Below are 17,364 nucleotides of genomic sequence, written 5' to 3' on the forward strand. Positions count from 1 at the left end.
CTACACGGTATATTTGGGATGCCGCCAAAATAGAGGCTACTACACGGTATATTTGGGATGCCGCCAAAATAGAGGCTACTACACGGTATATTTGGGATGCCGCCAAAATAGAGGATACTACACGGTATATTTGGGATGCAGCCTGGATTTAGATGAAAAATGTGGGAATGGTATTTCAGGTGATTGCAGGGTATAATAGGGGGAACACTTCACAATAATCTCATCACTCTAACATTGGGACAGTAAAATAGCACAGCATCACGTGATGCAGAACAAAATGAAGGTGTGAGATGCAGTTTTAATGTAAAAACATCATGTGGTTTCATGGGTAAACAACCATTGCATCGTAACACCAGATGGATTCATTTTATGTCCTCTTGGTGAAGAACAACAAATATATCCCATGCTGTAAATGTACCCGATCCCTCAGGTGTATTGAGGTACGCAGACTCAAGCTTGGTTAGAACTTGACAGGATCACCCAAATGACAAGGTGTTCCCCTCTGTTTACAGATTTGTTCACCTGTGGGGTCAAACCAAACTATGACTGTCGTCCTGGTGCAGTGCTGCTAAGAGAATCGCGTAATGAACAAATACCAAACGACATGTTATTTTGATAACGCCCCCTTCAACAGAGGATGCATGTGCACGTGACGTCACCACATTTGCTGTCCGCCATCTTGGAGTACAAGCAAACAAAACTAAACGGTCAGGAAGGATTGCTTATCGTATCACAAACTGCCTATGGTACAAGATTACAAAGATTTTGATATGGAGGCTTGACTTGCGAGTTAAGAGGGATTCGGAAAGGGATTCGGAATGAGATTCTCACATTAGTCCGAGAAACGGCACGTGTGTGTGTGTGTGTGTGTGTGTGTGTGTGTGTGTGTGTATACACACATGACGAGACAGCACCGGGCACACATGACGAGACAGCACCGGGCACACATGACGAGACAGCACCGGGCACACATGATGAGACAGCACCGGGCACACATGACGAGACAGCACCGGGCACACATGACGAGACAGCACCGGCACACATGACGAGACAGCACCGGGCACACTGCCGTTTCACTCGGGCACGAACGGCCATACCTGATGCTCTTCAAGGTTCGAGCAGTAGAGTATGGCTGCGATTGTAGCTTGAACAACTACTCTGCGCTGCTCTCTGTAGTGGAGAGAAGCAAGAACGTCTCCAAGCACTTTGGTACTGGTCAGCACCAATCCAGCTGCACCGCATATAAAATGTGGTCATTGGGTAAGAATGAGGGCTTGGAATGTTTGCCCATTAAAAGGTAAAAACTCCGACATATTGTACAGTGTACAGTGTTTATTACCTTCGCCACCAAAGGTGGATGTAACTTATAGTTCACCTCTGTCTGTTTGTCTGCGAACGGGATATCTGAAAAGGTTGTGGACACATTCGGACGAAATTTGGAGAACAGGTTGGGTGTGTGACAGGGAAGAATTGGTTAGATTTTGGTGAAGATCTGAATCCGGATGCGAATACGAGAATTATTTAATTTTAAAGTGATTCTTCGCCATTGAGTGATGGGGCCAAAAACGATACATAGTGTGAAATCTCAAAAGGTTGTGGACGCATTCAGACGAAATTTGGAGAAGAGGTTGGGCGTGTGACAGGGAAGAATTGGTTAGATTTTGGTGAAGATCTGAATGCGGATGCGGATACGAGAATTATTTAATTTTGAAGTGATTCTTCACCATTGAGTAAAAAAATAAAAATAACCACATTTAGAGGCCATTTTTCCCCGCAAAGCGGGGGTTGGCCTTTTTCGGGGACCGTGGTTGTTGTTGTTTGTTTTTTTTCCGGTCCCCTTTTGAAGCAATGTTTTACGGCCGGATGCCCTTCCTGCCGCCAACCCTTTTTGTCGCCTTTTACGACAAGCAGGGAATTACAGCGACAAGCAGGGCGACAAGCAGGGACAAGCTGCGACAAGCAGGGCCGACAAGCGACAAGCAGGGAATTACAAGCAGGGAATTACCAGTGAACTGGTACTCAATTAGCCGACGTCGGAAGGATGACAGGCTGAGTCAACCCCCTGGCGTTAATTCAGCGATCGACCGGGATTCGAACCCAGGATCCTAGGATCCTAAGCCGGCACCCTAACCGCTAGCCCAACACCAGGCTAGCCGCTAGCCCTCACCCCCATTGAGTGATGGGGCTAAACCAACATATAGCACGATATGTCAAAAGGTTGTGGACGGATTCAGACGAAATTTGGAGAAGAGGTTGGGTGTGTGACAGGGAAGAATTGGTTAGATTTTGGTGAAGATCTGAATGCGGATGCGGATTTACGAGAATTATTTAATTTTGAAGTGATTCTTCACCATTGAGTAAAAAAATAAAAATAACCACATTTAGAGGCCATTTTCCCCCGAAAAGCGGGGGTTGGCCTTTTTCGGGGACCGTTGTTGTTGTTGTTGTTTTTTTTCCGGTCCCCTTTTTGAAGCAATGTTTTACGGCCGGATGCCCTTCCTGCCGCCAACCCTTTTTGTCGCCTTTTACGACAAGCAGGGAATTACAGCGACAAGCAGGGCGACAAGCAAGGACAAGCTGCGCCAAGCAGGGCCGACAAGCGACAAGCAGGGAATTACAAGCAGGGAATTACCAGTGAACTGGTACTCAATTAGCCGACCTCGGAAGGATGACAGGCTGAGTCAACCCCCTGGCGTTAATTCAGCGATCGACCGGGATTCGAACCCAGGATCCTAGGATCCTAAGCCGGCACCCTAACCGCTAGCCCAACACCAGGCTAGCCGCTAGCCCTCACCCCCATTGAGTGATGGGGCTAAACCAACATATAGCACGATATGTCAAAAGGTTGTGGACGCATTCAGACGAAATTTGGAGAAGAGGTTGGGTGTGTGACAGGGAAGAATTGGTTAGATTTTGGTGAAGATCTGAATGCGGATGCGGATACGAGAATTATTTAATTTTAAAGTGATTCTTCACCGTTGAGTGATGGGGCCAAAAACGATACAGAGCATGAAATCTCAAAAGGTTGTGGACGACTTGTAACAAAACTTGGTGGATGAGTTGGGCAGGTGACAATAACAAGGCGATTCGATTTGGTTCAGGTCCGAATCCAGATCCGACCTATCGGTGGATCCCAAACGTAAAAGGTTCACCCTGGCGGAGGTGTGCTTTCTACCGAGTGCCGTTCTACTTTGCATTTACATTAATAAATTTACCACTTCCAAAGTAAATTTGTCTGGAATTACAGTCTGACAAGTCGCCTCAATGCTGCGATCGCAAGTTTAAATCCCAAATGATTGAATTTCGAGCTGTTGTTGGAAGCTCTTCCATACACCATGGATGATGGTTGGGAAAGTTGGCTCTTTCCAGGTATCCCCCATTTGTACAAACTACATTTGAACCCCATTGCTCCCACATTAACCCCAAACTGTGTTTTATAAAGTGGAGGCCTCGGTTTTTAGTCGCTTTGGGAGATTTTACCTTACCATAGCTGGCATTTCCGTGCCCATCCCGAGTTGTCCTGAGGGCAGGTGAATCACAACGTATTGAGTGTACGTCAGACCAGAAGACACATACATCGACGGACATTTTTAACGGACAATTTCATGACGACATGGAAATTATCCTGAGACCAACTTCGTTTCCAAAACAGAATCAACGTCATCAATATTGCTTCCTCCAACAACATCTGAACCCACAATCATGAGGATTCCAGTCCAGTGTCCACAACACCATATCCAAACAGGTGGGCACTCGGCATACCTCCGTCAGGTGAACAGTTTACATTTTGTATCCGACAGTAGAACAGAAAATCACAATACAGAATCACATTTCATCAAAATCATCCGTCCACAACGTTTTGAGATATATTGTTCACAAACAGACAGACAGACATAGGTGAAAACATAACCTCAATGTACCTTTGGTAACGGAGGTAACAAGCGCCAAAAAACCTGAATGTGTGATTTGAAACTGTGATAGTGTCGGAGGTAGTGGAGGGTAGGTGTAGTAGCCTCCAACGCGACACTCTGCTATTAGATCTTCTTCATCAAGCGTGGAAGTCCAGGTGGTCAGTTCCTTCATCACCTGCTCATGCCGGTAAACTTTATCTCGATGGAACCCTGCAGGAGGAGTGCACATACATTACCAGACCCTCCATGCTGGGAAACAATAGTGCTGGGAAACAATAGTGCTGCGAAGCAATAGTGCTGGGAAACAATAGTGCTGGGAAACAATAGTGCTGGGAAATAATATTGCTGGGAAACAATAGTGCTGGGAAACAATAGTGTGAGGAAGCAATAGTGTGAGGAAGCAATAGTGCTGGGAAGCAATAGTGCTGGGAAACAATAGTGTGAGGAAGCAATAGTGTGATGAAGCAATAGTGTGAGGAAGCAATATTGCTGGGAAACAATAGTGCTGGGAAACAATAGTGCTGGGAAACAATAGTGTGAGGAAGCAATAGTGCTGGGAAGTAATAGTGCTGCGAAGCAATAGTGCTGCGAAGCAATAGTGCTGGGAAACAATAGTGCTGGGAAACAATAGTGCTAGGAAGCAATAGTGCTGGGAAATAATATTGCTGGGAAACAATAGTGCTGGGAAGCAATAGTGCTGGGAAGCAATAGTGCTAGGAAGCAATAGTGCTGGGAAATAATATTGCTGGGAAACAATAGTGCTGGGAAGCAATAGTGCTGGGAAGCAATAGTGCTGGGAAATAATAGTGCTGGGAAGCAATAGTGCTGGGAAGCAATAGTGCTGGGAAATAATATTGCTGGGAAACAATAGTGCTGGGAAGCAATAGTGCTGGGAAACAATAGTGTGAGGAAACAATAGTGCTGGGAAGCAATAGTGCTGGGAAACAATAGTGCTGGGAAACAATAGTGCTGGGAAGCAATAGTGCTGGGAAGCCAGTGTGTGACCTTTGTTAAAACTCATACCTGACACAAATAACTGACTCTCATTTGAAGTGGTCAAGTATGGAGCAATGAAACTCCCTCCATGATGCGAACGTGAAACTCGCATTTGGGTGCACACGAGGATTGTCACTGGAAAAAAAGGTTAAAGAAATGCTGAACGCTGTTGCTTTAGAAAATAAATACATGAAAATTGAAAACACAGCACGGGACACTGCACGGCACAGGATGCACAGCACATCACATCATGGGACGCACTGCACGGCACAGGATGCACAGCACATCACATCATGGGACGCACTGCACAGCACAGGATGCACAGCACAGCACATCATGGGACGCACTGCACGGCACAGGATGCACAGCACATCACATCATGGGCCGCACTGCATGGCACAGGATGCACCGCACATCACATCATGGGACGCACGGCACGGCACAGTATGCACAGCACAGCACATCATGGGACGCACTGCACGGCACAGGATGCACGGCACATCACATCATGGGACGCACTGCACGGCACAGGATGCACAGCACATCACATCATGGGACGCACTGCACGGCACAGGATGCACAGCACATCACATCATGGGCCGCACTGCACGGCACAGGATGCACAGCACATCACGGGACGCACTGCACGGCACAGGATGCACAGCCCATCACATCATGGGACGCACTGCATGGCACAGGATGCACAGCCCATCACATCATGGGACGCACTGCATGGCACAGGATGCACAGCCCATCACATCATGGGATGCACTGCATGGCACAGGATGCACAGCACATCACATCATGGGCCGCACTGCACGGCACAGGATGCACAGCACATCACATCATGGGATGCACTGCACGGCACAGGATGCACAGCCCATCACATCATGGGACGCACTGCATGGCACAGGATGCACAGCACATCACATCATGGGATGCACTGCACGGCACAGGATGCACTGCACATCACATCATGGGACGCACTGCATGGCACAGGATGCACAGCCCATCACATCATAGGACGCACTGCACGGAACAGGATGCACACCACATCACATCATGGGACGCACTGCACGGCACAGGATGCACAGCACAGCACATCATGGGACGCACTGCACGGCACGGCACAGGATGCACCGCACATCACAGCATGACACACACTGCACGGCATACCACATATTACAGCATGGCACACCGAACAACATGGCACATCATGGGATGGCACGGCACACACCGCACGACATACCGCATATTACAGCATGGCACACCGAACATCATGGCACATCATGGGATGGCACGGCACACACCGCACGGAATACCGCATATTACAGCATGGCACACCGAACATCATGGCACATCATGGGATGGCACGGCACGCACCGCACGGAATACCACATATTACAGCATGGCACACCGAACATCATGGCACATCATGGGATGGCACGGCACACACCGCACGGAATACCACATATTACAGCATGGCACACCGAAAATCATGGCACATCATGGGATGGCACGGCACACACCGCACGGAATACCACATATTACAGCATGGCACACCGAACATCATGGCACATCATGGGATGGCACGGCATACACAGCATGGCACACCGAGCATCATGGGATGGCACGGCACACACCGCACGACACGGGACAGATACACAAACACATTATTTTGTACCTGCGAGTCAATTTCCAGTCCCTTTTTTTTTTAACCAAATAAATATCTTCTGCTTATACTTAATAGCACTCCTTACCTACCTGTTCAAACACCTTGGTGTCTTTCTGCCCCTGGTTTTACACCTCACTGGAATTTATCTGCCCATCACTACACACATTCGCTTTTTGAATGTTTCCCATTTGTCTGATGCCGAGTCTTGCTAGCCTCGCCCAATCCACATCACCTAGTCCTCTACTCATACCCTCAAGGATAGCTTCCTGAAATCGAATCACCTTACTCTACCATCCTAAACTCCAAATCTTAACAGAATTTTGCACACGCTACGTTTTGGTCACTTGTCACCTCCACCTCCACTTCCACCACATTAATTGTGATCATTACTTCAATCGAGGTCCAGAACTTCAGTATCCCCCAGGCCCTCCACCCCAACCTCTCATGGGCTTATCTACAAACTGGTTTAAAAGCTGTCCTGTACTAGATCTGGAAAATCTTTCCCTGTTCATGGACCCAAAGTTGCCATGGAAAATTAAAATCCCCATTAATCCATACTCTTCCCTTAAAACATGCCCTTCTATCCCCCTCACACCAGGATTACCTTGCAATCACACTGTATTGAACAGGTGGGGAAAAAGACAAACAAATGAGTAGAGGTGAGCAGTGATCATGGATTTAGGAAGATTTAGCAGAAGGGGGTTAATGGTGGACCACGTGAGCCCTGCAGAAACGTGCTGGAAACAAGAATGGGTTGGAGGGGAGTGGGGAGGGGGGGGGGGAGGGAGGGAGGAGTGAAGCTCGGAGAGAGCAGAGGGTGCAAGACCATAAAAAATGCTGTCCAAGACAAAGAGACCACTGACCTGTCTGCAATGGTGAAGTGATAGGCCCATAGACTCAGTTTTAGTGCAGGAGATTCCAAAGATCTTGAAGGCCTTGGTTTCCACAGCGTCAACTTCTTTATTCTTATCACTTCTTCATGTTTGCTTTTATTCACGGCAGCTTCCACACGACACGGTCCCAAGGCTGCAGTCTTCAGCACCACAGCTAGGACAGCTCCGCCTCTGAACACAAATCCCTGTACATTCAAATGGAACAAGCCGTCCTTGCAACAAAGAACATTGTGCAGGTCGGACGGGCTCCGGCACAGACGCAAGACCATTGGGGCTCTGCCTTGCAAGGGGAGCGCGAGGAGCGAGTTCGGGCGCCGGGCTGTAGTGACGTTCGCTCCAAGCTGAGCTGTCATCACTCCAAGATTATTCTTTCCTCATCCTACTCTATAATCTCTACCCTCCACCCACCTCTCTGTGTCAATCCTCAGGTGTATGGATCCAGTATTGTATTTCATGGCAAGTGATTATTGTAAGCCCTCTGGAAGGTGATCGCGTATGTGTAAGGGCAAATGCATACGTGTTTCTTCTGTGATGAACTATATGCCATTCATGCGTCTTGTTTTTCCCGCTATTTTTGGTGTTTGAATGTTTCCCACCATTTTCTCGTTGATTATCTCCCCAACATTCCCTTCGTCATTTTCCGCTCTTTCATTTCTTCACCAGCCTGTGCAATAAATTCATGAAAGTATTGATAGGTGTCTTGATTTATCCTACTCGTGGTTGGTAGAGATAGCATTTCTGGGGGGCAATTGGTCTGAGACAAGTTGTAATGGTAGCCCACATAATGTAATGGTAGTTGGTTCGCTCAGCCTTGTAATTAACCACCACATAGTTGCTGGCACGGTTCCCCGTCCACCACGCTTAACTCACCGGCACGGTAAACCGACTTTAGGTGCGAACATCCGGCCCGAGTTAAGGGTTGTAGATGGCAACCATGGTTTCTCGGAACACGATGTCCTCTTGGAGTTATCCAGAGGCGACGTACATAACAATATCATCCCTTTCCCTTGATACAAAACCTTCCTTTACAAACATTGCTGTACCTGTTTAATCCTTCCTATCACACCTATGCATGTAGATGCCTTCTAATGCCATCCTTCAATTTCTCTCCTCATTAACGAATCTCTCACTTACTGCAACTCTATCATACTCCTTGCCATCTACTTTGGCTTCATGCCCGACCGTAACACACTCGCCCTACCCCCTCGGCACGGCCATGTACTCGCCCACAATGCCTCAAATTGGCACAGAAACATGGCACAAAAATGAGTGCAAGACATTACTTCAAATTTGGAATAATAAAAAATAAAAACAGCATAATGCAACAGCCAGAGGACGATATAAAAAGGAAATACAGGAAAGGCAAGCATACTTGGCTTTAAACATGCGTGCACATCTGGCTGAGATGTGGAAAAGATCTGCAAAATGAAAGGTTCGTTGCTGCTGCCATCTTTCGCCCACACCCAGCGGTAAACCCAAAATTCTTCAGGGTCATCTGCATAAAGCAAAGTACATGGTTAAACAGGACAAGGAGTGATGGTACGTCAAAGGCAGGCCATTCATACCAAATCTATCAAATGTGAGGAAACCACTCATTTTAATGGCTAAAGATAGTCATTTTTATCTACGACTAGCAGATAACCCGGTTCCACTGAGCTGCTGTAAGGGAATGAGTTTTCAATAGATTGTGGAATATTTGGGGAGTATGACAAGAATGTCCTTTGACACATAATGGAAGTGACTCATGCAAATTCCACATAATATAAAATGTGATTTCTAGTCCTCAACCCCTTTCTTCTTTCTTCTTCAAGTCCTGACCCCCCTTGCCCCCCCCCCCCCACCCTTTCCCATCCCCAAGTCATCAACCCCACCTCCAAAGTCCTCGATCTCTCCCTCTCAACCCAAAGCCTTCAATCACACTCCTTCCCTCCACACTCTAAAACCTTCCAACCCCCTCCCCACCACAACACCTCAACCTCCACCCAGCAACAAAAATCCTCAACCCTCCCCGCTCCCCATCCCCAAGTTTCAACCTCCCCCTAATTTATTTATTATGGACCTGACGCATCAAAAAGCGAAATGTATCAAACAAACAGTTTCAAATGGAGCACCTCGTGCCATTAGAGCACTTAAATTGCATCAGATGTGGCAATAAATGTGAATTGTTCATCCCAGATTGCCAGCTCGATGACTGAAGATGCCATTTTCATTTTTGCTGCCTCCATCACTACCCTCTCTAGAATGCCGTGCGGGCACGGACAACATGCTAGTAAAAGCAATCGATCACACATTCTTACATCAGATAGATAGATATGCAGACAGACAATGCTAAATTGTATTACACAGACATTACACAAGGACATTCTTACAACAGACAGACAGATAGATTGGATAGAGACAGACACAGATAGATGGACAAACACACACACACGACACACACACAAACACACACATGACACACACACACACATACACAAACACATGAGACACACACACACACACACAGACATTTCAGATATAGTAATCCTCATTCTCTCTTTTTTCTTGAGTGCCGATCATACTGAATTTGAATCTTCCTTTGGGGGTAGTTTATGGGATATTGGAGTTGACGTGATGGCGTCCGACACAATGGCTTCTGGGTTTTTAGCTCACCTGGAACGAAGTTCAGGTGAGCTTATGCGATGGCGCGTCCTCAGTCCGTAAACACTTGCAACTTCTTCTCCAAAACTACTGATGGGATTGCGACCAAACTTGGCACAAATTATATTTGGTATGTTGTGACTAAAGTTTGTTCATGGCATTAAAAAAAAGTCGAGCCCGAAGGGGTGCTCGTGCCCAAAGTGCTTGAAATCGAATTATTTCTAACAACTTCTACAAGGTGCCAATAATATTGTCCGGGCTATTTTAGGATTTCTGTGTGGAATAAGCTAAGATTTAGTATTTTTTTCAGCTTTCTTTGTTTTGTTCCACTGCAAACTAAAGAAATACAAATGTGGATACCAAAAGATTACAACAATTTTCTGGAAGAAATGGTGCATTATTTGAAAAAATAGCAAGGGTGCCAATATTTTTGGCCACGACTGGACATAGCAAGTTGGAGGTGATGGAAACGGGTTGGTAAGAATCGAAAGCGGATTTATTTATTTATTTATTCGACGTGATCGGACGTGAAGTGATAGTATGCAAGGAATCCTGGAGGGTTGTAACGTGGCCTTCGGTTAGGGAAAGCTCTTGACGTCACACAGCCTTTCATGTTGGCTCAAGGTCACTACAGGTCAATCACAGGTGTCGGATCCTTGCGAGTGGAATGGAAGGGGAACGTTGCATTTTTTAAACTAGCAACGATACCCGCCCCATGGGCACGGCTTCAATTGGGAGGCCCAAATGAAAAGGCAAAATATCAGAAATTGAAGGCTTTTTTATTTTAAGCGATTCATATAAACATCCGTTGAATCATATCACGCAAATCATCAAAATCTAAACAGTACATGGCGCCCATTTTGAAAAAAGATTGAATTCTGCAAAATGGAAGCGGCCGCCACACGTCTTTCTTAGTCGCACGTTTATGTGTGAAGAGTGCACGCCGAATCTGTAACACGGAAGCGGCCGATACACCTGTTTCTCGGTCACTTTGCACACGCTGCCATGTTACTTCGGAGCCGCACGTTTATATAGGAAGATTTTGTCAGGAGTTGATCTTCTCTCTCCTGGTACGTAGAATTTCAACAAAAGCCACATCACTGTTCATATCGGTAAATATTATTCCATCGTGTTTGAAAAAACTGGAAAATTGGAAAACTTGGAAAAACAATAAAGCCTATTTTACTCCAAGAGGTCTGAGGATTACCCACCCAAAATATCGTTGCAATCGGTTCAGCCGTTTTTGCGGTACCTTCGAACAGACAGACAGACGGACGGACATTTGGTGAATTATAGTAAGATTCACCGTACTTTCCATCCAATGCGAGTTTTAACGATACTAACACAGGTGTGCGCATTTTCAGAAACCGAACGGATCATACCGCGAAATGTGGATCATTTGCAACCTATGCCAATGCTTCCACTTTCTTTTCATGTATGTGTGTGTGTGTGTGTGTGTGTGTGTGTGTGTGTGTGTGTGTGTGTGTGTTTGTTTGTGTATGTATGAGTGTGAGTATATATTTATATATATAAATATATATATATATATATATATATATATATATATATATATATTGTTGCGGTTGTCTCGCCAGCCTTCTCTCCTTATCAAGCAGGGATTAATCCCCTTGTCTTTACTGGCCTGGCGCGAACCGAGGCTTACACCGTCCCTTCCGGACAGCGCAAAATAGGGTTTCGGGACCAAGTTCTCGCTCGTACCTAAGTACTCGCGCTGCCCTGGAAGCGAGGAAACAAGCTTCGCACGAACCACGTGCGATGGTAGTACGCCGAGCGGTTTGCGTACACGCTCCGGAGGTAGGGGGGCGCAGAATAAACAATAATAATAATAGTACAGCACACAATAAAAAAATATACAGTCCTCATCTCCGCAACACTGCACCCTCCTCCTCTTAGGCACGTCCCGGGCCTACAACTTTTATTTTTAGTGTGACACGTAGGTGTTGTTCCCTCTATTTTTAACCTGACCCTGAGTGCGACAGTTTTAAAACATAAATAAATGTGTCCCGCTGCTCCATTGCACCCTGCCTAACAGACTTACGCCCACAGTTAACCGAATCGCGGAATGGTCTTCAAACTATACACTGACGGTGGGAAGCATTATTTACAATTGACGCTACTTTTATTTACAAGACTAACCCAGGACCTGTGATTGTTCTTTCTGGGGGGGAGACAGTCTGCTCTGCATCGACGCACCGTGAAAGCACCCAAAAACGCACCAATACAAGCACCCTCAAGCACCAATCGGTGCAGTCACCATTGTTCATCAATAAAAATAAACCAACAACCCCTAACCCTGCAGGTGATCTCTTGCTCTTCGGCTCCCTCTGCTGGTGATTATTATTTGTTCTTCCAGGTGTTATTCTTTTGCTTTGCTTACTGGCGGCCTATTTGTATTAAAACTTGCACCCAATGTGTCCTTTTTATTTATTTTATTTATGGCCCACAGGGCCGACTAGTGTGGTTCACCTGTGGGGCATCGGTGCCCTGTGGCCAAGGTCCGCCAGCAAGATTTCGGGCCCTCATGGCCGGTTCCAGCAGAGGGGCCATGCCCCAACCCATGGGGTCCATAAGTGGTGCTCGGCCACAGACATGTGGTCCATAATGTGGTGCATCGATGCAGACAGCTGGTTCTGGGAATTTCGGGCGCACAATGGCCGACCCACGCCCGCTCCCCTCGGCACCCAATGGCGCACAGGTCATGTGGGAGACAAAAGGGGAAAGACAATTGAGCGAGGGGTAAGGTCACAAGGGTACACATCAATAAGGCAATGCAAGGCGAAATGCGTACGGAGGGCGAAGTGAGAAAGCTCGTCCCTACCGTACGTCACCCCCCTGTCACCTACCCTACCCTTGCCCTTACCCCATATGTACACAAATCTACACATTTACAAATTCGTCACTACTGTCCCGTCTTCCCCATATTTCCCCTATACCAAATTCGTCTCCACAATCCCTCTACTTCAAAATTTGCCATCACCAAATTCATCATCAATCCTCATAAGGAGGCAGAGATGGAACACAAAGCACAATGTCACACCCACGTCATGATGCGTCTCACAATCCAAACATTTGCACAGTAAAAATAATTAAACATGGCATGGTGCGGAGTACCTGTCACCTCAGGTGAGTGGATGCAGATGGTGCGAGGAGATCCTTCATCCTAACTATCCTCTAAATGACTTTAACACACTTTACACTACCCGGGGTCTCTCCCTGCCAATCCATTGGCCAACTTACACTATGGGTTCTAAAAACCAATTCCCATTGCCCAAACTGTGGTGCTTCTCAATTTGGGGTCTCACTCCCCCGATTCATCTCCCGGTGCCCTCGCACAATTTCTGGGCTGCGGCGTGTAGCTCTCCCAGCAGGTCTACCCACCTGCACACCTCCACCACTGCAGTTGCCACCCGAGCTTACCTAGCTCCTCACCCTAACCTATCTAACTGGGGCAGGCCCCTCCTGGCTCTGTCACCCCACTCGGTGCCCTCTGGCACTGGGCTACCCGGGTCCGTCCCCCGGATCCTCGGGCCCCATCCACAACAACTACTACCGGCTCCCAGAGCCCACCTGCGGCCTCATCTGGCCGACATCCTCACAGTGGTGGAGTGCCCAAACCAACTACACACACTAACAGGCTACACGCCCAGCCATTTCCACAACACTAATGCACCCATCCAAAGACCATTCTCTCACCCGCACCACAGATGCCAATATCCAACCACAATTTACCTGTACCCTCTACCTAACACTTACACTACCCGCCCCGGGTATCCGTGATGGGGGTCCACTCTTCCCCCATTCACACCTTCGCACCATCCACTCCACTCCACAATTTCCACCATACTCACTCCACGACCATCCATTCCACTACTCCATACCATTTATTCCATACACCTGTCCTCCATTCACCTGTCGTTGCACACCTGTGCAATCACACCTGGTGCCACCTGCACCCTCCTCCTCTTCCTGGACCCGTTGGTCAACACAACACACATCACCATCACTCACTCAAACACTGCTCCACACACCTGTTCAGTTGCACACCTGTGCAATCACACCTGTTCAATCCTCACACACACGGCATCATCTCAGCTAACTACTCCCCTCTGAAACTTGCGCTTCCCAGTCGTCCCTTTAAACTATTGCGCTCCCACGTCATTATCATCCACACTAAACTACCTGCGTCCCCACTACAGGTATCAGTCACTAACTAAACCTTAACGTTACCTAATGTCATCTTCGCTAGATCCCTATCATTATCCAAGCCCTCCCTGGCTCGGTTGTCATAGCCACCCCATAAACTATAGCGCATTTGCCCCACTGTGAGGGATGGTGGATTTGCCATCCCTCCACATCGGGGAGGTCCTACTATCAATTTTGCACACCTAAATCCAACCAATCAAAAATTCTGCCAATCACTCTACCATCATCAAATTTTGCTTTTTTTCTAATTTCGGGGCCAAAACACTATCCTCATCACCCGTCTACTTATTACATCCTCTCGGTGCGCCAATTCCCTTCTAAAGCTCGGCTTCGTACAGCCGAGCCATGAACGCGGGTTCTTTTGTGCCAGCGGCTGGATACGTCCCGCATTCGTGGCAGGGACGGGGGCTTACCCGGGCCGAGATCCCACGCACCACCTCGGCGTGGAGCCATCCAATGTCCCGATCTCGACCTGCCGGCACGTCTCAATAGAAAGTGGTCGCCATGACGACCCTTCCTATCGGGCTGCCCGCTCCGCCTAGTGGAGCCCGGACGCGGCCGTTCCAAGCGAGGCACAGCGTGGATCGCGTACGGCGGTTCTTTCGAAACCGCCGTGGTTCGGATCCCCGCTGGTCCTCGCGGCACGCGAAGCTGCCCGACGCGCACCGAGGGCCGATTCGGCTATAAGTCGTTCTAACCTTTAACCCGTTTACCGTCGATGCCTCACCTGCATGCTTATACGCATACGCTACCCCTTTCTTGCTCATACATGCAGCCGTTTCCATGCTCCTCGTCGTACCTTTTCTTACACACCTCGGTACACTCATTCCGCTCACCGACTTGGTCACACACCTGACCACCGAACACCTTGGCACACATTCGTCGCTCGCACACCTCACCAACACACCTCTTCGCGCCCCCTCCTCGGTCACCTCCTCTGTGACAATCACAGGTGTGCTCTCACTCGCACACCCAACCACGTGCCTCACTACCAATTCCAGCGTGCATTCCCACTCACGCTCTACCATTCCAGGTGTGCATCCTTCCATTCCAGGTGTACATCCTCGCTCACCTGCCACAACCAACTCACGCTCTGTGTCACTCTCACTACTCTCACCTCCACTCTCGGTCGCGCACTCACCCTTACTCTCGACAGCGCACTCTTTCCTCATGCACCTGTCCGTTACACACCTTTCTCGCGCACACTCTTGCGCACACTCTCCCGTTACACCCTCTGTAACACTCACCACAGGCGTACACTTTCTCGTTACATCCTCTGTAACACTCACCACAGGTGTACACTCTCTCGTTACTTCCTCTGTAACACTCACCACAGGTGTACACTCTCTCGTTACTTCCTCCGTAACACTCACCACACCGCGCTTCCATGTACCCCCTCGCACACGCGCTTCGACCAACTCACTCTTGACGGCACACTCACTCCTTGGCGTGCACTTTTTCCTCACACACCCCATGGTCGGACATTCTCGCACACCTCTTTTTTCGCACACCAGACCTGTCGCACACTTCACCAACGGCCTTTCACGAACACCCGGATCCAAACCAATCCCCAAGCCGACTGAAGCTTTCCTCACATCATATACATTGCCACTCACCTCCGTACCTCGTCGTCGCACCTCCTTTGCCACCTGCAAACTCTTTATTTGGTTAGTAAGCATCACATTATGAGTTGAGCACCGACCTTGTACCAATTCCATTACCTCCTCCTGGATTTCTCTCTTAGTTTCTGTCCGTCTCTTCTTAATTTCACTCACCTCTTCTTCCACTTCCTCTAATTTTTGTTTAACCTCTTTTATTTCTCGGTGCGTCTCTTCAAGTTCGTCCTCTAAGGCTACCATGACCGTCTCTATGTGCATCCTCACCTGCCGGTCCTTTGTCTCCATTATCTCTGTCACCTCGTCCACCCTCATTGTCAGTTCCTCCCGTACCATCTGACATTGCCTCTGCGTCGCTATTAATTCGTTTTTAATTTCTTTTTGTGTCGCCTTTAACCCTCCTAGTACCGCAGTGTTCTTTTGAACCTGCTCCACTAACTCCGTCTGTCCCTCTGTCAGCTGTTCCACCTCCTCCGTCAGATCTTCTATTCCCCCTTGTAACTTCGCCGTATTATTTCTCACCTCTTTCTCCATACGCTTCTCACCTCGCTTTACCTCCTCGCGTAGCCCCGAGACCTCCTCACCCACACCTCGTCGTATCTCCTCTTTCATCTCCCCCATCTCTTTTGTAGATGCCACCCTCATCTGTCCCAATTCATCCCTCTGAGCATCCAGTTTACTTTCTAACCCGATTTGCACCTCCTCTATCTGGTTTCCCATTCGTTTGATTTCCCTGGCAGATTGTTCCCCTATTTCCCGCAATTTGTCCTCCATCCTATTTTCTAGCCCCATTAACCCATTTTTCATCCCCTCTATCTGATTCTCCTGGGCAGCCATTCTATTTTCCACCCCCGTTAACCCATGTCTCACCTCTTTTATCCCGTTGTCTAACCCCTCAAAATTATTGTCTAACTTCCCAAATTTCTTGTCTAACTCCTCAAAATTATTGTCTAACTTCCCAAATTTCTTGTCTAACTCCTCAAAATTATTGTCTAACTTCCCAAATTTCTTGTCTAACCCCTCACCGGTACCCCTCGCTTCGTCCCCCATTACCCCCATTTGGTTTCCCATTACCCCCATTTTTGCTTCTAGCCTCTCCATAAGGGCCCCCATTTGCAACATAAAAAGGTTCGAATCCACCAGCGGCGCTGCTACGGTCGCGGGCGCGGTCGCCGTGGCCATGTGCGAGGCGCCATTTTGCGCGCCTGATACTCCCTCAACCGCCTCCTCATTGCTCCCCTCCATTTGATCCTGGGTTACTCCTAACCCCTCTATCTCTCCCACCGGCATCCCGTCGCCTTGACCAGCCATGGCGCGATTTCAAAATTCGGGTTTTTCTTTAAAAAAAAACAAATTTCGGCAGCTCGTAATTTTGACCAAATTTTTTTTTTGATGTTTTAAAAATTTGG

General features: G+C 48.0%; 1 protein-coding gene across 2 annotated transcripts in view; it reads right to left on the reverse strand.

Moving 5' to 3' along the window:
• RADX (RPA1 related single stranded DNA binding protein, X-linked) overlaps window positions 1-17,364 on the reverse strand; it is a 106,565-nt gene that overhangs the window by 40,021 nt on the left and 49,180 nt on the right. The window contains exons 6-9 of one of the 2 annotated variants that reach the window (XM_068105691.2): window positions 8,848-8,970; window positions 4,935-5,042; window positions 3,954-4,121; window positions 1,098-1,231 (exon numbers count right to left, since the gene is read on the reverse strand). In XM_068105691.2, the coding sequence (XP_067961792.2) occupies window positions 1,098-1,231; window positions 3,954-4,121; window positions 4,935-5,042; window positions 8,848-8,970 (533 nt within the window). Of the gene's footprint in view, window positions 1-1,097; window positions 1,232-3,920; window positions 4,122-4,934; window positions 5,043-8,847; window positions 8,971-17,364 lie in introns of both variants that reach the window. The other variant, XM_068105690.2, reaches the window with a different exon arrangement.

This window comes from Myxine glutinosa, chromosome 2 (assembly GCF_964187855.1).
Source record: "Myxine glutinosa chromosome 2, kmMyxGlut1.1, whole genome shotgun sequence".
Taxonomy (NCBI): domain Eukaryota; kingdom Metazoa; phylum Chordata; class Myxini; order Myxiniformes; family Myxinidae; genus Myxine; species Myxine glutinosa.